The sequence below is a fragment of the Mustelus asterias genome, chromosome 19 (genome assembly GCF_964213995.1).
Source record: "Mustelus asterias chromosome 19, sMusAst1.hap1.1, whole genome shotgun sequence".
NCBI lineage: Eukaryota > Metazoa > Chordata > Chondrichthyes > Carcharhiniformes > Triakidae > Mustelus > Mustelus asterias.
In genome coordinates, this window is record NC_135819.1 from 9264503 (window position 1) to 9286880 (window position 22378).

At 50.4% G+C, this 22378-nt stretch overlaps 1 protein-coding gene across 1 annotated transcript; it reads right to left on the reverse strand.

Annotated features, from left to right (window-relative positions):
• Nucleotides 1-12618: 12618 nt before the first annotated feature.
• ier2b (immediate early response 2b) lies at nucleotides 12619-14181 on the reverse strand. The gene has a single exon (XM_078234990.1). It carries the CDS (start codon nucleotides 14114-14116, stop codon nucleotides 13073-13075), a length of 1044 nt encoding a protein of 347 aa, XP_078091116.1. The 5' UTR covers nucleotides 14117-14181; the 3' UTR covers nucleotides 12619-13072.
• Nucleotides 14182-22378: the final 8197 nt, after the last annotated feature.

Genomic DNA, 22378 nt, shown 5'->3' on the forward strand with positions numbered 1-22378 from the left:
TTCACTTTAAACTTAAAATACAACTGCAAAAGTAAAGGCCAAAAAGAAACACACACTAGCTGACTAATTAAATAAATAAACAATTCAATTAATCTCTCACCAGCACTGCTGCCTCCAATCACTCCCTCTCAGCTTGCTCCAGTGGAACAATGAGGGGGAACCTCCCAGGTAACTGACTTTTAAAGTTAAAATAAAAACCCTTCCCAGACTCCTTAGCAGCCCACTTCCAGTTTTCACTTTAAACTTAAAATACAACTGCAAAAGTAAAGGCGATATTACTCACGAGGCTTGAGACGCTCAAGGAAATAAAGGCTTTTATTTACTATTACAATGAAGCTACCATATATAGTACACGATCCCAGACTGAGGGGTCCCAGACAGAGCAGTGACCTTTATACCTCTCCCAGGAGGCGGAGCCCGACTGGGATGCACCATAATAACTATAATACAGGTAGAACAGCCCAACCCTAACCCCAACAGTAACAAGTAGAACAACCCAACCCTAACCCCAACAGCAACATATATACAGACTCGTAGTACTGGCCAGACCCTGGCTCAGTACTACCTGGTGGGAACCAACGATGGTTCACCACATTCACCCCTCCTTTGAAGACAAAGGCCAGTGGGGTACAAAAAAAAACACAGAATAATTTGTCATCAGTCTATAAGTTCAAACGGTCAGGGGGACCGCACCGTCGTTGTGACCTCCTCAACACCGGTGATGACACCGGAGTAGGCACTCGCGGTGGCGTTCTCCCCAAGGCGATGTCCAACGGTTCCTCCACAGTCTCACGGGCCGGTTGACCCCGAGGTGATGACAATCCGTTGAGTTCCGACACGCCTTGAAGTGGCGACCATCTCCTGGACTCAGGCAAGCTGTACACGGGAGTAAAAGGGTTAAGTGATGGTCCCGATGCTGCCCGCGCCGTGTCAGGAGGGGAAACAATAGTTGGGGGATCCCTAACAGGAGGTATGGGAGCGACAGGGGTTTCCACGTCCCCTGCTGGTGCCAGGTCTCGAATCGAGACCGTGTCCTCTCGCCCGTCAGGGTATGCCACATAGGCATACTGAGGGTTGGCGTGGAGGAGATGGACCTGTTCAACCAAAGGGTCGGACTTGCGGGCCCTAACATGTCGCCGCAGGAGGACAGGTCCTGAGTACGTCAACCAAGACGGTAATGAGGTCCCAGAGGAAGACTGCCGAGGGAATGAAAACAGTCTCTCATGGGGAGTAGCGTTGGTTGCCGTACACAGGAGTGAGCGTATGGAGTGGAGCGCATCAGGGAGCACCTCTTGCCAACGGGAGACTGGAAGGCCTTTAGACCTCAACGCCAGTAAGACAGCCTTCCAGACTGTAGCATTCTCTCGTTCGACCTGTCCGTTACCCCTTGGGTTGTAGCTCGTGGTTCTACTAGAGGCAATCCCATATGAGAGCAGGTATTGCCTCAAGTCATCGCTCATGAACGACGAGCCCCTATCGCTGTGGATGTAACAGGGGTAACCGAACAGGGTGAAAAGATCACGAAATGCCTTGATAACCGTGGCAGCGGTCATATCAGAACAGGGAATGACAAAAGGGAATCGTGAGTACTCATCAACCACATTGAGGAAGTACACGTTCCGATCTGTCGAGGGAAGGGGGCCCTTAAAATCTACACTCAGTCTTTCGAAGGGACGAGTGGCCTTAACGAGTTGTGCCCTGCCAGGTCGGTAAAAGTGCGGTTTGCATTCCGCGCATACCCGGCAGCTTCTGGTTGTGGACCTGACATCCTCCACCGAGTAGGGTAGATTCCGGGCTTTTATGAAGTGGTAGAGCCGAGTGACCCCCGGATGGCAGAGATCATTGTGGAGAGCCTGCAATCGATTCTCCTGCATACTAGCGCATGTTCCACGCGACAGGGCATCCGAGGGCTCGTTGAGTTTCCCTGGACGATACATGATGTCGTAATTATAGGTGGAGAGTTCGATTCTCCACCTCAAGATCTTATCATTCTTGATCTTGCCCCGTAACGTGTTATTGAACATGAGCGCCACGGACCGCTGGTCCGTGAGCAGGGTGAACCGTTTTCCCGCCAAGTAATGGCGCCAATGCCGGACGGCCTCCACAATGGCCTGGGCCTCCTTTTCCACCGCTGAATGTCGAATTTCGGGGCCTTGGAGGGTGCGAGAGAAAAAGGCGACGGGCCTGCCCGCCTGGTTAAGTGTGGCGGCCAGGGCGAAATCCGATGCATCACTCTCCACCTGGAAGGGGATGGACTCATCGATAGCGTGCATCGTGGCTTTCGCGATGTCGGCTTTTAGTTTTTCAAAGGCCAAACGAGCCTCTGGTGCTAGGGGAAAAGAGGTAGACTTGATGAGCGGACGGGCTTTGTCCGCGTAATTGGGAACCCACTGTGCGTAGTAAGAGAAGAAGCCTAAGCATCTTCTCAGTGCTTTTACGCTAGTGGGCATGGGAAGTTCGAGGAGGGGACGCATACGGTCTGGATCAGGGCCAATGACCCCGTTTTCCACCACGTATCCGAGGATAGCTAGGCGGCGCGTGCGAAATACACACTTCTCCCTGTTGTAGGTCAGATTCAGGCGAGATGCAGTGCGTAGGAATCTAAGAAGGTTGGTATCGTGGTCCTGCTGGTCATGGCCGCAGATGGTGACATTATCCAGGTACGGGAAGGTAGCCCGCAGTCTGTTATGGTCCACCATTCGGTCCATAGCACGCTGGAAGACCGAGACCCCATTTGTGACACCAAAAGGAACCCTTAGAAAATGGTACAAGCGACCATCCGCCTCAAAAGCCGTGTATTGTCGGTCCTCTGGGCGAATGGGGAGCTGGTGGTAAGCAGACTTGAGGTCTATGGTGGAGAACACCCGGTACTGCGCAATCTGGTTGACCATGTCAGATATGCGCGGGAGGGGATACGCATCCAGCTGCGTGTATCTGTTAATGGTCTGACTGTAGTCTATGACCATCCGGGGTTTGTTCCCACTCTTGACCACCACGACCTGCGCTCTCCAAGGACTAGCGCTAGGTTGTATGATCTCTTCCTTGAGGAGCCGCTGAACCTCAGATCGAATGAAGATCCGATCCTTAGCGCTGTAACGCCTGCTCTTAGTCGCGATGGGCTTGCAGCCTGGCACGAGATTCTGGAATAAAGAGGGTGTGGTAATCTTAAGTGTCGAGAGGCTACAGATGGAGCGCGTTGGGCAATTTAGAGGCTGCGAGTCTCCCACTGAAAGCGGAGGGAGTGGCCCACCGTACTGTAGGGTTACACTCTTCAAGTGGACCATGAAATTTAGTCCTAGGAGTATTGGCGCGCAAAGGTGCGGTAACACCAGGAGCTTGAAGCTCTCGTAAACCGTGCCCTGCACCGTCAGATTTACCACGCAACTCCCTAGCATGGTGACAGACCGGGACCTTGACGCCATCGAAATTGTCTGCTTGACAGGCTGAATCCGGAGGCCACACCGCTTCACGGCGTCTGGGTGAATGAAGCTCTCCGTGCTCCCGCTGTCAAACAGACAATAAATCGTGCATTTGTTTACCTGTATGTCCATCATGGACTTGTCGAGTCTGTGAAACTTTGCCTGGTCCAGGATGATCGACGCCACCATTGGTTCGTGGGCGCCACTGCAGGCAGCTGAGATGGATGATGACGACCCCTGCTGGTCATTCGCGGTCGGTGCCGACCAAAATGGCTGCCCCCATAGGTCGCACGTGGGCGATGGCGCCAAAACCAGCGGCCCCTGGTGGTCGCGCGTCTCTTGCGACTCCGTCGTCGGGAATGGCAACGTCCTGGCCTCGCACGTGGAAGAAGCCCTTGACGATGCCGACGACGAGGAAACCGGCTCCGGGGAGTCACACGCCGCACTGCTGTTCCTGGATGGAAGTTTGGATCGGCATACCTTCGAATAATGCCCCTTCTTGCCGCAGGCGGAGCACAACACCGCTTTAGCGGGACATCGCTGCCGAGGGTGCTTCACTCCCCCACAGAAGTAACACCGCGGGCTGCCTGGAGCTGCTGCCGTCGTCAGGCCCGAGGGTGGGAACGCAATCACGCAGTTTTTCGGTCCCGCTGAATGAAGTGGGGTCTGTGACTGCCCCTGCCACGCTGTCTCCACGTGGTCGTCGGGGTACATCGCCAGACTTTTGGAGGCCGTTTCTAGCGCATCCGCTAGCTCTATGGACTTAGTGAGATCGAGATTACCTTGCTCCAACAGCCGAAGGCGGATATAAGACGAGCCGATTCCCGCCACAAACGCATCTCGAGCGAGGTCGTTCATGTTCTGGTCTGCCGACACTGCTTTGCAGTTACAGCCCCTGGCTAGCTGTAGGAGCTCGCACGCGTACTGTTCCGTCGTTTCGCCGGGCTGCCGCCGTCGAGTGGCTAAGAGATATCGAGCATGCATCTCGTTCGGCGGTTTAATGTAGCGCTTCTTAAGAAGTTCAAGGGCCCCTTTGTAGTCGGTGGCCCCACGGATCGCTAAATATACAGCGTCGCTTACCCTCGCGTGGAGGACCCGGAGTCTGTCGGCGTCGGTGGTGACCGCTGTGGAGGCTTCGAGGTAATCCTGAAAGCATTTCAACCAGTGGTCGAAGGTGTTCGAGGCGCCCGCCGCACGTGGGTCCAACGTAAGCCGTTCGGGTTTAAGCATTTGCTCCATGCTCTCTGTGTCATTTTTTTTTTCAACGAAGAGAGTTCAATTGTAGTCAATAAAATTGATGCGCGATATAACTCACGAGGCTAGAGGTACTCGAGGAAATAAAGGCTTTTATTGACTACAACAATAGAGCTACCATATATAATACACGATCCCAGACTAAAGGGTCCCAGACAGAGCAGTGACCTTTATACCTCTCCCAGGAGGCGGAGCCCGACTGGGATGTACCATAAGAACTATATTACAGGTAGAACAGCCCAACCCTAACCCCAACAGTAACATATATACAGACTCATAGTACTGGCCAGACCCAGGCTCAGCACTACCTGGTGGGAACCATCAATGGTTCACCACAGGATGTCGTCCAGACTCGAAACGTTGGCTCTATTCTCTCTCCACAGATGCTGTCAGACCTGCTGAGATTTTCCAGCATTTTCTCTTTTTCTTTTGTTTATAGAACCCTTTTCACCGCCGCCAGATCTCGAAGCACTTTAGGGGCCAATGAAGTACTTTACAAATGTAACTACTGCTGCAATGTGGCAAACGCAACAGCCAATTTTGTGCACAGCAGGATCCCAACAACAGCAATGGCCAAACCACCTGCTTTTGTGATATGGATTTTTTTCTATTCGTTCGTGGGACATGGGCGTCGCTGGTTGGGCCAGCATTTATTACCCATCCCTAGTTACCCTTGAGAAAGTGGTGGTGAGCTGCCTTCTTGAATCGCTGCAGTCCATGTTCTGTGTTGACCCACAATGCCATTTGGGAGGGAATTCCAGGATTTTGACCCAGCGACTGCGAAGGAACGGCGAAGTATTTCCAAGTCAGGATGGTGACTGGTTTGGAGGGGAACTTGCAGGTGGTGGTGTTCCTATGTATCTGCTGCCCTTGTCCTTCTAGATGGAAGTGGTTGTGGGTTTGGAAGGTGCTGTCTAAGGATCTTTGGTGAATTGCTGCAGTGCATCTTGTAGATAGCTGCTACTGAGCGTCGGTGGTGGAGGGAGTGGATGTTTGTGGATCTGGTGCCAATCAAGCGGGGCTGCTTTGTCCTGGGTGGTGTTGAGCTTCTTGAGTGTTGTTGGAGCTGCACCCATCCAGGCAAGTGGGGAGTATTCCATCACACTCCTGACTTGTGCCTTGTAGATGGTGGACAGGCTTTGGGAAGTCAGGAGGTGAGTTACTTGCCTCTAACCTGTTCTTGGAGCCACTGTGATTATGTGGTGAATCCAGTTGAGTTTCTGGGGAATGGTAATAGGAGATAAATATTGGCCAGGACACGAGGGAGGACTCACCTGCCCTTCCAAATCTTGCAGTCTTGGTTTAATCTCTCCTCTGAACAACAGCACCTCTGGCAACCTTGATTCTTGTGCTCAAGTGTTGAAGTGGGACCCAGAGACTGAGAGGTAGCAGTGTTACAGCGCTAATGGCCCACAGCTGACTACAACAACAACAGTGTCCACACCCACCTCAAATATATTTTTTATTGACTTAAATTTGTTGGAATACCCTGAGAGAGTGAAATTCGACACAGGAGAATTGAAAGATTTATTTTGTGTGTCAACAAAGAACAGTCCAGCACAGGAACAGGCCCTTCGGCCCTCCAAGCCTGCGCTGATCATGATGCCTGCCTAAACTAAAACCATATGCACTTAGAGTCCGTATCCTTCCATTGCCGCCCTATTCATGTACTTGCCTAGCTACCCCTTAAATGCCGCTATCATACCTGCTCTCACCACCTCCCCGGGCAGCGCGTTCCAGACATTCACCACCCTCTGTGTAAAAAACTTACCTCGCACATCTCCTCTAAACTTTTCCCCACGGCACCTTAAACCTATGTCCCCAAGTACTTGACTTTTCCACCCTAGGAAAGAGCATCTGACTATCCACTCTGTCCATGCCCCTCATAATCTTGTAAACCTCTATCAGGTCACCCCTCAACCTTCATCGTTCCAGTGAGAATGAACCGAGTTTATCCCACCTCTCTTCATAGCTAATATCCTCCAGACTAGGCAACATCCAGGTAAACCTCTTCTGTACCCTCTCCAAAGCATCCGCATCCTTCTGGTAGTGTGTCTGCTTGTCCTGCATCATTGATGTAGATGGTGTCAGTGTGACAGTGATGTACAAATGTGCGATTGCCAAACTATCCAAGTCTGATAGACCTAGTGAGAGTCCCATGCCACTTGATGTGTCTTTCTGCGGGAAGTGTAGCTCCCTCATGTATTTTCTAATCCCTATAGTGAGTGGTATTTGTTACACCATCCCTGCTATTGGTTTGCTGTGCTCACTCATTGGAGGAGGGTGGACTTCCTTCAGTCGAATTGTTTGCCATGGGGTGTCGTCTGGACTTGTTCCACCGCATCCACCTAATCTCCAACTGAAGATTCCCTGGAAACCTCCCCAGCCACTCAGTGGGAGCAATCACACATTCCTCCCTCTCTCTCTCTATCAGGCACTGTGCAACCTCCTGGTGCTCTGTATAAACAGATTCATTATTGCTTCACTGAGCCTCGATTGAGAAATGTGTCAGGCTGAGCTAAAACAGAATTGTTTGAGAATGTCTGTCTGAAAAAGACCTCGCAAGGCTGGAGCGGAAACAGGAATTTGGCTCAAAGGGACCCTGCTTCCAGAATCACAGTGGTTAGCACTGCTGCCTCACAGCGCCAGGGACCCGGGTTCAATTCCTGGCTTGGGTCACTGTCTGTGTGGAGTCTGTACGTTCTCCCCGTGTCTGCGTGGGTTTCCTCCAGGTGCTCTGGTTTCCTCCCGGAGTCCAAAGATGTGTGGGTTAGGTGGATTGGCCGTGCTAAATTGCCCCTTAGTGTCAGGAGATTAGCAAGGTAAATACGCGGGATTATGGGAATAGGGCCTGGGTGGGATTGTTGTCGGTGCAGACGCGATGGGCCGAATGGCCTCCTTCTGCACTGTAGGGAATCCAAGATTGTTTGAATTTGGTCTGTAGCTGGAGTGGATTAATCAATCACTGAAGCCTATGGGGGAATAGACGTGGGAATGATGAGTTGATGAATCCATCCCTGTTTGTAAGATTACACAGAGACTTGGCGATATATGTAGCACGGGGAATTTTTTTACCAATTTAGGATGTCCCAAACATCATCCCCGAACACTGGAAGTTATTGGTTGTGCTCTCCTTGTGATACATATAAAGTACTTTCTCCTTTAATAAAGTTATCTTTCTTTTTGCTTCTTTCTTTTTTTATATTATTAATTATAATTGTCACATTATCATTATGATTATTCAATAAAACTGTTGTTTTAGCACATGACCTGTCCGAGTCACGCATTCTTGTTACATCCAGAGTACAGCTTCGAACCTAAGTCAGACTCCACATGCAACTCTCACACCTTTACAACTGCACAAACTCACCAAGATTCCTTCAAAGCACCTTCCAAACCCACAACCTCGATTATCTAGAAGGACAAGGGCAGCAGATACATGGGAACACCGCCAGCTGCAAGTTCCCCTCCCAGCCACTCACCATCCTGACTTGGAAATATATCACCATTCCTTCACTGTCACTGGGTCAAAATCCTGGAACTCTTTCCTTAACTGCGGGTGTACCTACACCATAGGGACTGCAGCGATTCAAGATCTCAAGGGGCAATTAGGGATGAGAAACAAATGCTCCCTGGCACAGGTTGGGCACAGCCAGGGCAGGCCTTAGGGGAGCCTCATGGGAATGGAGTTGTTGTTGGGGGGGGGGCGGGGGGGAGAGGGAGCAGACACTGAGATGATGGGGATGCCGGGGATGATCTGGGGTTGGGAGGGAGGGCGATGGGGGTGATCAGAGATGATGTTTGGGACAGCGGGGACGAGGGTGGAATTATTCTTATTTGTGATCGGGGCCCAACCAGACTCACAGCACAAACTACACCCACTGTTTTTTGACGTTGAAGTAACAAAATCTGGAGAGATTCAGCAGAACTTCTGGTAAGATTCCCCCCCCCCTCCAAATCATATCCCCCATATATTCTGGAATGTCTTGTGTCATGAAAGAATCATAGAAACGCTACAGTGCAGAAGGAGGCCATTTGGCCCATCGAGTCTGCACCGACCACAATCCCACCCAGGCCCTACCCCCATATCCCTACACATTTACCCGCTAACCCCTCTAACCTACACATCTCATGACTCTAAGAGGCAATCTTTAGCATGGCCAATCAACCTGACCCGCACATCTTTGGACGGTGGGAGGAAACCGGAGCACCCGGAGGAAACCCACGCAGACACGAGGAGAATGTGCAAACTCCACACAGACAGTGACCCAAGCCAGGAATCGAACCCAGGTCCCTGGAGCTGTGAAGCAGCAGTGCTAACCACTGTGCTACCGTGCCGCCCTATATAATTGCAAGTATTTTATTCAATGGGTGCCTACATGGAATTGCAGGAGTGGTTGGGGGGGGGGCGTGAGGTGGGGGGTGGCGTGAGGTGGGGGGAAATAGAATCAATCTTCCATGAACCTTCACCTGGCCAATTGGCCACTTTCTAATTCTGAGAATTAGTCACAAACATTATTTGAAAGGAAAAGCATTTGTTTCCTAACTGACTCCAGCGTGCTTGCTTATTGGGAATGGTAAAGGGAAAGGTTACATTCGGCACAGAGAGAATCAGAAATGTTAAATGTTTACAGAACAAGTCCTGTTTCACTTTCACACAAATAGCCCATTGTTTTCCAATTGATCCCATCGTCTCTGATTCGCTATCAAACACTCCCAACTCTTGCTGAAGCGGCCACCAAGCATAATGGGGACCTGATAACAAATAGACAGTGAATTTTCATCCTGATATCAACAGCAACAGATTAGCAAGTGGATAGCCACCAGACTGGTGATAGCAGCCTCGCCTCTAACTGCAGACAGTACAAGTGCTGAATGGGACACGGGTTTGTGTTTCACTCCTGTGCATCCAGCTGTGGTATTGGCAGCTGGAGAGAATTCTCACTTTGTCCTTTGTGCTGCCTGTCCTTGTACCCGTGCTGATGTGGTGAAATGTATTGTAACAGTACAGGATTTTTGATTTGATTTATTGTCACATGTATTAACATACAGTGAAAAGTATTGTTTCTTGCGTGCTATACAGACAAAGCATACCGTTCATAGAGAAGGAAATGAGACAATGCAGAATATAGTGTTACAGACATAGCTAGGGTGTAGAGAAAGATCAACTTAATGCGAGGTAGGTCCATTCAAAAGTCTGATGGCAGCAGGGAAGAAACTTGTTGGTTGGTACGTGACCTCGAACGTTTGTATATTTTTCCCCACGGAAGAAGGAAAAAAACTTATCTACAGCTCAGTAGAGAAACAACAGTGTATCCTCTCCCAATGTAACCATTACACACCCATCCCTCACCGTTACACACCCATCCTGCATCGTTACACTCCACCCTTTACTATTACATTCCAACCTATGGCAACATTTCACCTTAGAACACCAAACCAAAGACATGATGCAGTTTGACGCTGTCACTCGCTGACTTCCTTCCTTCCTGCTCTTGGATCGGTGTGGGTTGGGGGGGAGGGAGAGAGTGGAAATGCAACCAGAGAGAATTGTCACAAGGTTTCCGCAGATTTCCTCATTTCCCGAAACTTTTCAACATTGAATCGTTTACTGGTTTCCTTGCTAATACTGAGGGGACGCTGCATTTTCTATCTATCCCTGTGCTTGTATGTATGTCCACAGGCTGTGTACCAAACCCTCTCAGTCCCAGTGAGGCGATGCTTCTCTCACCCAGATTGACAGCTGATGTGGACAACTTTGTAACTTGAAATAGTCACCATTGTGTTTGTGTCCAGTCTAAACCATCCCCAGCCACACTGAACTCTTCACATTTCTGCTCAGTCTGGAGTGTGGAAGCACAAATGAAATGTGTAAAAAGATTGACAGTTACCAGTACTGAAGGGTTATAGCTACGAGGAAAGATTGGAACAGACTGGGTAGGGCTTTTTTTTTGAGTTTGTGACATGAAGTGTGGACTTCAGAGCCCATCCTGCTGGGCTAAGACGCGACTGAGTAGTTTTGCCTTGTTTCAGCAAGAACTGTAAGAGTCATAGAGGTTTACAGCATGGAAACAGGCTCTTTGGCCCAACTTGTCCATGCTGCCCGTTTTTGTAAACCACTAATCTAGTCCAAATTGCCCGCATTTGGCCCATATCCCTCTATACCCATCTTACCCATGTAACTGTGTAAATGCTTTTTAAAAGACAAAATTGTACCCGCCTCTACTACTACCTCTGGCAGCTCGTTCCAGACACTCACCGCCCTCTGTGTGAAAAAATTGCCCCTCTGGACCCTTTTGTATCTCTCCCCTCTCACCTTAAACCTATGTCCTCTAGTTTTAGACTCCCCTACCTTTGGGAAAAGATGTTGACTATCTAGCTGATTTGTGCCCCTCATTATTTTATAGACCTTTTATAGAGGGTCATAGTTAAATCAGGGACAGAGTATTATTACTAACGAGAATGCAACTGGTTCATCAAGCTTCAGAAAAAAATTTGAATTGGATTTTTTAAATAAAAGAGTACATTTGGTTAGATATTTCCTAATAAGTTATTTGTTGAAAAAAAAATATTGCGCAAAAAACTACAAAGGATTGTGAATATAGTCCAGTCCATCAGACCATGTCTCACACACAATCCAAATGTATCACTGAGGGTGTGCTGCACTGCCAGAGGGGCAGGCTTTCAGAGGAGGGGGTGAATAAAAGCAGGTGCTGGAAATCTGAAATAAAAACAGGAAGTGACAGGGTCTGTGGAAAAAGAGTTAGCATTTCGAATCCAATCCGATTCCTCGTCAGAACTCAGTCTTGTGGGTTCAAATCCGGTTAGCCTCAGATGAATAAATGAAGGAATATTTGAAGGAGGGCAGTTTTTAATTAACCCTTCCATCACCTGATCATTCTCGCTGCTATTATTCAGTCTGCATTGTACCTTCAAATCAGGACTGATTATAAAGCAAGGAGGTGTTCTCGGTGAGGTCACAGGATAGTTCCTGTGTCTAATTTCACACTGTGACGCCCCAGCGAGCAGCAGCAGGAAGCTCTGCCTAGTAAGAGTTTTATCGACTCTTAACCCAACCCAGGCTAACTGCTTAACTAACTAAAGACCCACAAAGAAATAAAATAAAAAGGATGGTGTAACTCAGGAAGACTCTACAGCACTCAGATCCCAATTACAAAGACCAATGTGGAAAAATAGGGACATAAACAGGTTCAGGCAGCGGGTGACCGAGGGGGTTTGTCTGACCCAACTGTCAGCCCCTTTATTGCGGTTACATTCGTGGCTGGGTGTCCCTGGAGAGGGAGCGTGTGGTATCAGAGGGCACTGTCAATGCCTTCCATGCCCACTGGGCACCACAGGGACTGGAATGTATTATTGATGATGTGGAGATGCTGGCGTTGGACTGGGGTGAACACAGTAAGAAGTCTCACAACACCAGGTTAAAGTCCAACAGGTTTATTTGGTAGCAAGTTAGTAAGAAGTCTCACAACACCAGGTTAAAGTCCAACAGGTTTATTTGGTAGCCAGTACCATAAGCTTTCGGAGCGCTTTAGAGATTCGCATTCTAATCAGTATTCTGTAACTTGATTTTGTGTCTCTGTATGCCCTGTTTGAGAGCAGATATCCACTCCATCTGACGAAGGAGCAGCGCTCCGAAAGCTTATGGTACTTGCTACCAAATAAACCTGTTGGACTTTGACCTGGTGTTGTGAGACTTCTTACTATGTATTATTGACCCCTTTAATCCCACTTTAGTTTGATGTTTTAACTTTCCTTTCCACTTTGCTTAGAGCGGCTCCCCTCCTTTCGGGAGCTGCCCCCTTTTAATTTGTCCCTCAGTTAATCTGATTTATTCGGTTGGCCAAAAAGATTGGAAAAATCTGCGAAGCAGCACTTACACAAGGTCAATAATTCTGCTGTAGACTCATCGCAAGCAATTAGACTTCAGTTTCTTTTATTGGCTTTAGAGACAAGTCCCAAATTTAAGATTACATTTCCAAAGCTCGTATAAAAATGTCATTAAAAACAAACAAGTCATTTTGAATTATAAAAAAGTCCACAAGTCTGAATGATGTGTTGGGGCAGAGAATTCCTCCCACTCCGGCCTCAGTTCCTGACAGAGAGCCAGCTCCTTCCCTGGACAAGTCACTCCAGATGCTGCTGTCACTGGTGATAAAGTCAGTGCTGTGGCTGGAGATCAGAAAGCAGTTTCTGTCCTTGGTCCCTTCTGTGTCTCTGGGAGCTGCTCCTGCTGTTGTAGGGAATCAGTCAGGCTGGATCACCCCTGTTCCCTGAGCCTCTCCAAGCTGCTGGGGACATCCCCAATCCTCCAGGGAATTCCCTGCTGGGGATTTCAGGAATCCCAGTTGTCCATTTCCAGGCTGTTGCCCCTGTCTGTCTCAGCAAGCCACGATGGCTGGTAGCCACATCCCCAGCTCACTGGGACCTCTGTCCCGGCAGATGTGTCCCGGGCTGCCCTCACTCTGTCCCGGCCTCAGGAGGCCGCTGAAGACCGCGGCCAGGCTGCAAATCCCGGGGCTTTCCGGCGCCGCAGCCCGGGGCTGACCCTCCGCTTCCAGCCGGGCTCTCTTGCTGGGCACAGCCTCCGGGGGCTGCCCCGGATCCCGGCCTTTCCTCCGCTTCCTACTCCGGCTCGACCCCGGGCTCCTCCCCGCTTCCCGGGGCTCCGGAGCCGGGCACAGGCACCCAGTCCCGGCCGGAGCTCCAGCCGGAGAGCGCTGGGGGGCAGCGGGTACTTTGTATCGGCCGCAGTGGATACATCCCCGGGACTGGAGACACTCTTCTCCCCGGGGCTGGAGACACTCTTCTCCCCGGGACTGGAGACACTCCTCTCCCCGGGGCTGGAGACACTCCTCTCCCCGGGGCTGGAGACACTCTTCTCCCCGGGACTGGAGACACTCCTCTCCCCGGGGCTGGAGACACTCCTCTCCCCGGGGCTGGAGACACTCCTCTCCCCGGGGCTGGAGACACTCCTCTCCCCGGGGCTGGAGACACTCCTCTCCCCGGGGCTGGAGACACTCTTCTCCCCGGGACTGGAGACACTCTTCTCCCCGGGACTGGAGACACTCTTCTCCCCGGGACTGGAGACACTCTTCTCCCCGGGACTGGAGACCCTCTTCTCCCCGGGACTGGAGACCCTCTTCTCCCCGGGACTGGAGACACTCTTCTCCCCGGGCAGCGGCGCCCTCTCCCCGGGCAGGGCCACGCTGCTCCCCCGCCTCCAGCTCCATGGCCTCGGCCCCGGGCTCCGCTTTGCCCCCGGGGCCGCCTCTCACATTCAGGTAAATGTCCCGGGCGCCGCGCAGCACCAGCGACAGTAAGAGGCTCCGGTGCAGCCGGATGCCGCCCCTCTGCAGCCGGCTGTTGTACATCTTCCCCAGGGCCACAGCCATCACCCGCTGGGCTTCCAGCTTCACATCCATACCGGCACAGACAGGGGGGGAAGCGGCTGCTGCTGCTGCGATCCCCGCTCTCGGCTCCCTTCCTGCTTTATATCAATGACTCAACTCCCCCGGCCAGCCTCTGCCTCACTCCTCCCCAAAGACTGGGGACTGGGACCTCCCCCAGTCACACATCCCGCCTCCTCCATCTCCACCTCCCTCACTAACCCTCCATCTCCCACTCCCCCCTCAATCTGCCCACCTCCCCTCAATCTGCCCCCTCCCCTCAATCTGCCCCTCCCCTCAATCTCCCCCACTCCCCCTCCCCCCTCAATCACCCCCACTCCCCCCTCAATCTCCCCCCTCAATCTCCCCCCACTCCCCCCTCAATCTCCCCCCACTCCCCCCTCAATCTGCCCCTCCCCTCAATCTGCCCCACTCCCCCTCCCCCCTCAATCTCCCCCATTCCCCCCTCAATCTCCCCCCATTCCCCCCCCAACCTCCCCCCACTCCCCCCCAACCTCCCCACATTCCCTCCTCAATCTCCCCCCACAATCTCCCCCACTCCCCCCTCAATCTCCCCCATTCCCCCTCAATTTCCCCTCAATCTCACCCACTCCCCCTCGATCTCCCCAACTGCACTCAATCTCCTCCCACTCCCCCCTCAATCTCCCCCCACTCCCCCCTCAATCTCCCCCAACTCCCCCTCAGTCTCCCCCATTCCCCCTCAATCTCCCCCATTCCCCCTCAATTTCCCCCACCTCCCCCTCAACCTCCCCCATCTCCCCCTCAATCTCCCCCCACTTCCTCCTCAATGTCCCCCTCAATCTCTCCCTCAATCTCTCCCAACGCCCCCTCAATCTCCCCCCACTTCCCCCTCAATCTCCCTCCATTTCCCCCTCAATCTTCCCCCCTCAATTGTCCCCCTCCTCCTCAATCTTCCCCCTCCCCCTCAATCTCCCATCCATTTCCCCTGAATCCCCCTCCCATTCAATCTTCCCCCTCTCCCTCAGTCTTCTCCCTCCCCCTCAATCTTCCCCCTGCCCCTCAGTCTTCTCCCGCTCCCTCAATCTTCCCCCTCCCTCTCAGTCTTTGCCCTTCCCCCACAATCTTCCCCCTCCCCCTTAATCTTCCCCTCCCCCCTCAGTCTTCCCCCTCCCCCCTCAGTCTTCCCCCTCCCCCCTCAGTCTTCCCCCTCCCCCCTCAGTCTTCCCCCTCCCCCCTCAGTCTTCCCCCTCAGTCTTCCCCCTCCCCCCTCAGTCTTCCCCCTCCCCCCTCAGTCTTCCCCCTCCCCCCTCAATCTTCCCCCTCCCCCCTCAATCTACCCCTCCCCCTCAATCTACCCCTCCCCCTCAATCTCCCCCCTCCCTCCTCAATCTCCCCCCTCCCTCCTCAATCTCCCCCCTCCCTCCTCAATCTCCCCCCTCTCTCCTCAATCTCCCCCCTCCCTCCTCAATCTCCCCCCTCCCTCCTCAATCTCCCCCCTCTCTCCTCAATCTCCCCCCTCCCTCCTCAATCTCCCCCCCCTCCTCAATCTCCCCCCCCTCTCCTCAATCTCCCCCCCCTCCTCAATCTCCCCTCCTCCTCAATCTCCCCCCCCTCTCCTCAATCTCCCCCCCCCATCTCCCCAATCTCCCCCCCCCATCTCCCCAATCTCCCCCCCCATCTCCCCCCCATCTCCCCAATCTCCCCCCCCCCAATCTCCCCAATCTCCCCCCCATCTCCCCCCCCATCTCCCCAATCTCCCCCCCCCATCTCCCCAATCTCCCCCCCCCCCATCTCCCCAATCTCCCCCCCCCCATCTCCCCAATCTCCCCCCCCCCCCATCTCCCCAATCTCCCCCCCCCCCATCTCCCCAATCTCCCCCCCCCCCCCATCTCCCCAATCTCCCCCCCCCCCCCATCTCCCCAATCTCCCCCCCCCCCATCTCCCCAATCTCCCCCCCCCCCCATCTCCCCAATCTCCCCCTCCCCCCCCCATCTCCCCCCACCTCCTCTCTGAACTTTAATCCGCTCCCTCTCCCCTGGGGTTCCCCGCTCTCAGTCTGTGAGCCTCATGCTCCATATATGGTCCGGCCGGATGGTTCTGGCGCCTCGTCAGTTTCAAGCGGGCTGGACGATGTCAATTTCCGAGTCCATATTTGGATTTGTTGGAAACTCCCCCAGGACCGTGAGTAACACACAGAGAGACACAGAGAGAGAGAGTCACACCCAGTTCATCAAAAAAACATCGGAGTGTTTTTCAGTTTCAAGGTTTGATGATAGGATTAGGGGGAAAGCTCTGTAAAAGCTTTTAAAGTTACAGTTTATTTATTAATGTCACAAGTAAGCTTACATTAACACCGCAATGAAGTTACTGTGAAAATCCCCTTCACCTTTTACTCCCAACAGTGTGGGACACTGAACCATCCAGAAGGATTGAGAAGGAATGTAACCCAATTAAATCACTTTGGAAAAGTGCCTCTTTCTTTGTAATTTTATATAAATGTTAAAGTATGTATTTTTCTAATCAAAGTCAGTCATTTCTTCTGACTTGGGTAAGGTCGCCACAGCCCCAGAGGACCCTAGACTCCCTTTGAGGGGGTGGGCTGGCTGGTGGTGGTTGCCAGAGTGGCGACCAGGGATTAGTGATATACACAGTGTCTTGAGGATAGTTTAACCTGCATAGACTCGACTGTGAGAGAGGACGCTGCCATTGAGGTGGAGGAGGTCTTGAGTTAACCGCTTGTGGGGGCGTTGACTCCTTTGCCTCTGCTCTCATTAACCTCAACACTGCGTCTTATTTGGACTGGCGGCCACAAGCAAACACTGAGTGACGACCAGATTTGGCCAAGCGAATCTGATGGGCAATATCACAGCAGCTACAAACCTCACAGACTCCGGGCAAGGGAGATCGAACTGTGTCTGAAAAATACACGAACTCCTTTGACATTTCACATACAATGCCACTGGAAATAACCAAAATCAGAACAATATCCTCTACACTAGGACTCACTTGGGTCAGTACCTGTCTGTACCTGTTACCATTTCAACCAGGATTACTAACACATCTCACATCAACAATCACAGCACCTGTCCTTCATGGAGAAATGTTTCCAGAAACACACCTGGTGATCAAGCAGTGGTCAGTGTGCACTGTCCTGGGGGCCCTGAGGGAAAAGGAGATGGTGGTTCCTGTCGGATGGTTCCCTGAGCGGACTGTCAGTGTCATCTGGCAGAACTATGCAGAACTATGCAGACTATGCAGAACTATGCAGAACTATGCAGACGCTGCGACAACGGATGAATGAACACCGCTCGACAATCACCAGGCAAGACTGTTCTCTTCCTGTTGGGGAGCACTTCAGCGGTCACGGGCATTCGGCCTCTGATATTCGGGTAAGCGTTCTCCAAGGCGGCCTTCGCGACACACGACAGCGCAGAGTCGCTGAGCAGAAACTGATAGCCAGGTTCCGCACACACAAGGACGGCCTCAACCGGGATATTGGGTTTATGTCACACTATTTCACATAAATATTTCTGCTTTTTTCCTCCTGAGTCTTTATCATGCGATCCTAGAATCAGAATTTATGTCACACTATTTGTAACTCCCACAGTTGCGTGGACCTGCAGAGTTTCACTGGCTGTCTTGTCTGGAGACAATACACATCTTTTTAGCCTGTCTTGATGCTCTCTCCACTCCCATTGTTTTGTTTCTTAAAGACTGGATTAGTTGTAAGTATTCGCATTCCAACCATTATTCATGTAAATTGAGTCTGTGTCTTATAAGTTCTGTTTGTGAACAGAATTCCCACTCACCTGAAGAAGGGGCTCAGAGCCTCGAAAGCTTGTGTGGCTTTTGCTACCAAATAAACCTGTTGGACTTTAACCTGGTGTTGTTAAACTTCTTACTTGGAAAGGATCCAGAGGAGGTTCACAAGTATGATCCCTGGAATTAAGAGCTTGTCGTATGAGGAACGGTTGAGGACTCTGGGTCTGTACTCGTTGGAGTTTAGAAGGATGAGGGGGGATCTTATTGAAACTTACAGAATACTGTGAGGCCTGGATAGAGTGGACATGGAGAGGATGTTTCCACTAGTAGGAAAAACTAGAACCAGAGGGCACAACCTCAAGCTGAAGGGACGATCCTTTAAAACAGAGATGAGGAGGAATTTCTTCAGCCAGAAAGTGGTGAATCTGTGGAACTCTTTGCCGCAGAAGGCTGTGGAGGCCGGGTCATTGAGTGCTTTTAAGACAGAGATAGATAGGTTCTTGATTAATAAGGGGATCAGGGGTTATGGGAGGAGAATGGGGATGAGAAAAATATCAGCCATGATTGAATGGTGGAGCAGACTCGATGGGCCGAGTGGCCTAATTCTGCTCCTATGTCTTATGATCTTATGGTCTGATGATGGTGACTTTTAGCATTAGTAATGGACACCTGATTCCTTCAGGAATGATAACATGAAGTGGCAAGTGAATCAGACCGCTATTAAAAACAATTCACCACCAGGGAGGAAGTGGATACACAGGTTTAATTGGATGGAGATGCATGATAGGAAAGTTCTGAAAAAATCCCACAGACCCAAGCAGTGGAAGCAATTTGACTTTTTCAAGTGTCTGAATCCATTGAGTTCAGTTGTTTGATTTGATTTGATTTATTATTGTCACATGTATTAACATACAGTGAAAAGTATTGTTTCTTGCGCGCTATACAGACAAAACATACCGTTCATAGAGAAGGAAAGGAGAGAGTGCAGAATGTAGTGTTACAGTCATAGCTAGGGTGTAGAGAAAGATCAACTTAATGCGGGGTAGGTCCATTCAAAAGTCTGACAGCAGCAGGGAAGAAGCTGTTCTTGAATCGGTTGGCACGTGACCTCAGACTTTTGTATCTTTTTTCCGACGGAAGAAGGTGGAAGAGAGAATGTCCGGGGTGCGTGGGGTCCTTAATTATGCTGGCTGCTTTTCCGAGGCAGGGGGAAGTGTAGACAGAGTCAATGGTTGGCAGGCTGGTTTGCGTGATGGATTGGGCTACATTCACGACCTTTTGTAGTTCCTTGCAGTCTTGGGCAGAGCAGGAGCCATACCAAGCTGTGGTACAACCAGAAAGAATGCTTTCTATGGTGCATCTGTAAAAGTTGGTGAGAGTCGTAGCTGACATGACAAATTTCCTTAGTCTTCTGAGAAAGTAGAGGCGTTGGTGGGCTTTCTTAACTATAGTGTCGGCATGGGGGGGGGGGGGGACCAGGACAGGTTGTTGGTGATCTGGACATCTAAAAGCTTGAAGCTTACGACCCTTTCTACTTCGTCCCCATTGATGTAGAGAGAGGCATGTTCTCCTTTATGCTTCTGAAGTCGATGACGATCTCCTTCATTTTGTTGACATTGAGGGAGAGATTATTGTTGCTGCACCAGTTCACCAGATTCTCTATCTCATTCCTGTACTCTGTCTCATCATTGTTTGAGATCCGACCCACTACAGTGGTGTCGTCAGCAAACGTGAAAATTGAACTAGAGGGGAATTTGGCCGCACAGTCATAGGTGTATAAGGAGTATAGTAGGGTCTGAGAACACAGCCTTGTGGGCACCGGTGTTGAGGATAGTCATGGAAGAGGTGTTGTTGCCTATCCTTACTGATCAAATCAAATCAAAAAGGGGATATGAGAAAACTCAGGCTGGTAAAAGTTGGGAAAATCCGAAGATATTCTATAAGCATATCAATGGGAACAGGATAACCAGGGAAAGAGTAGGACCCATTAGGGACCAAAGGGGCAATCTGTGGGTGCAGCCAGAGGACATTGGTAGAGAGAAGCCAAAAGAGAAAATGCTGGAAAATCTCAACCGGTCTGGCAGCATCTGTAAGGAGTGAAAAGAGCTGGCATTTTGAGTCCAGATGACCCTTTGACAAAGCTCTAGCTCCCTCTCTGGCTATGGGGGAAGTACAGTGAGGAGTCTAACAACACCAGGTTAAAGTCCAACAGGTTTATTTGGTAGCAAACGCCACCAAATGGTGTTTGGAGTGGCGTTTGCTACCAAATAAACCTGTTGGACTTTAACCTGGTGTTGTTAGACTCCTTATTGTGTTTACCCCAGTCCAACGCCGGCATCTCCACATTATGGGGGAAGTGCCAGATGACTGGAGAACAACTAATGTGGTTCCTCTATTTAAGAATGGATGAAAAGCAGTCATCGACTTCAGGAAGCGTAAAGGAGAACATGCCCCTGTCTACATCAATGGTCTTGAAGTAGAAATGGTTGAGAGCTTCAAGGTTTTAGGTGTCCAGATCACCAACAACCTGTCCTGGTCCCACCATGCTGACACTATAGTTAAGAAAGCCCACCAACTTTCTCAGAAGACTAAGGAAATTTGGCATGTCCACTATGACTCTCACCAACTTTTACAGATGCACCACAGAAAGCATTCTTTCTGGTTGTATCACAGCTTGGTATGGCTCCTGCTCTGCCCAAGACCGCAAGAAACTACAAAGGGTCGTGAATGTAGCCCAATCCATCACGCAAACCAGCCTCCCATCCATTGACTCTGTCTACACTTCCTGCTGCCTTGGCAAAGCAGCCAGCATAATTAAGGACCCCACACACCCCGGACATTCTCTCTTCCACTTTCTTCCTTCAGGAAAAGGATACAAAAGTCTGAGGTCACGTACCAACTGATTCAAAAACAGTTTCTTTCCTGCTACCATCAGACTTTTGAATGGACCCAGCTCACATTAAGTTAATCTTTCTCTACACCCTAGCTATGACTGTAACACTACATTCTGCACTCTGTCGTTTCCTTCTCTATGAACAGTATGCTTTGTCTGTATAGTGCGCAAGAAACAATATTTTTCACTGTATACTAGTACATGTGACAATAATAAATCAAATCAAATCAAAAAAATCAGTAATAATTCTGGAATTCAACTTAATCCCTCCCAATAATGTAGATTCTAAAAAAGAGTAATGATTTGTATTTAAAAAGCATCTCTGATATGGTAAAATATAACATCCCACTGCACTTGACATTATTTGATTTGATTTGATTTGATTTATTATTGTCACATGTATTAACGTACAGTGAAAAGTATTGTTTCTTGCGCGCTGTACAGACAAAGCATACCGTTCATAGAGAAGGAAAGGAGAGAGTGCAGAATGTAGTGTTACAGTCATAGCTAGGGTGTAGAGAAAGATCAACTTAATGCGAGGTAGGTCCATTCAAAAGTCTGACAGCAGCAGGGAAGAAGCTGTTCTTGAATCGGTTGGCACGTGACCTCAGACTTTTGTATCTTTTTCCCGAAGGAAGAAGGTGGAAGAGAGAATGTCCGGGGTGTGTGGGGTCCTTAATTATGCTGGCTGCTTTGCCGAGGCAGCGGGAAGTGTAGACAGAGCCAATGGATGGGAGGCTGGTTTGCGTGATGGATGGGGCTACATTCACGACCTTTTGTAGTTCCTTGTAGTCTTGGGCAGAGCAGGAGCCCATACCAAGCTTACAACCAGAAAGAATGCTTTCTATGGTGCATCTGTAAAAGCTGGTGAGAGTCGTAGAAGTATCATCGCGACAATTTGACATTGAACCACGTAGACAGGGAGCAAAAGCTTTTTTATTCATGGGATGTGGGTTTTTCTAAGCAAGACCAGCACTTGTAACCCAATCCGAGTTGTCCTAACCTTCAGGGCTTGCAAGATCATTTCAGGGGGCAACTATCCACATTACGGGGATAAAACCCAAATACTGCAGATGCTGGAATCTGAAACAAAATCAGAAAATGCTGGAAAATCTCAGCAGGTCTGACAGCATCTGTGGAGAGAGATTAGAGCCAAAGTTTCGAGTCTGGATGACCCTTCGTCAGAGCTAGTCTGGAGTCACATGGTAGCTGTGTAACAATAGCCAATGTTCTTTCCCCTAAAAGACATTGGTGAAGCAGATTACAGGGACTAGTCACTTCCGCTAGTTGCTTTGGTGGGATTTTAGAACATAGAAAAAATACAGCACAAACAGGCCCTTCGGCCCACAGGTTGCGCCGGTCATGTCCCTACCTACCTAGGCTTATATATAGGCTTACCTATAACCCTCAATCCTATTCAGTCCCATGTACTCATCCAGAAGTCTCTTAAAAGACCCTATCGAGTTTGCCTCCACCACCACTGACGGCAGCCGATTCCACTCACCCACCACCCTCTGAGTGAAAAACTTACCCCTGACATCTCCTCTGTACCTACTCCCCAGCACCTTAAACCTGTGTCCTCTCGTAGCAGCCATTGCAGCCCTGGGAAAAAGCCTCAGAGAATCCACCCGATCTATACCTCTCAACATCTTGTACACCTC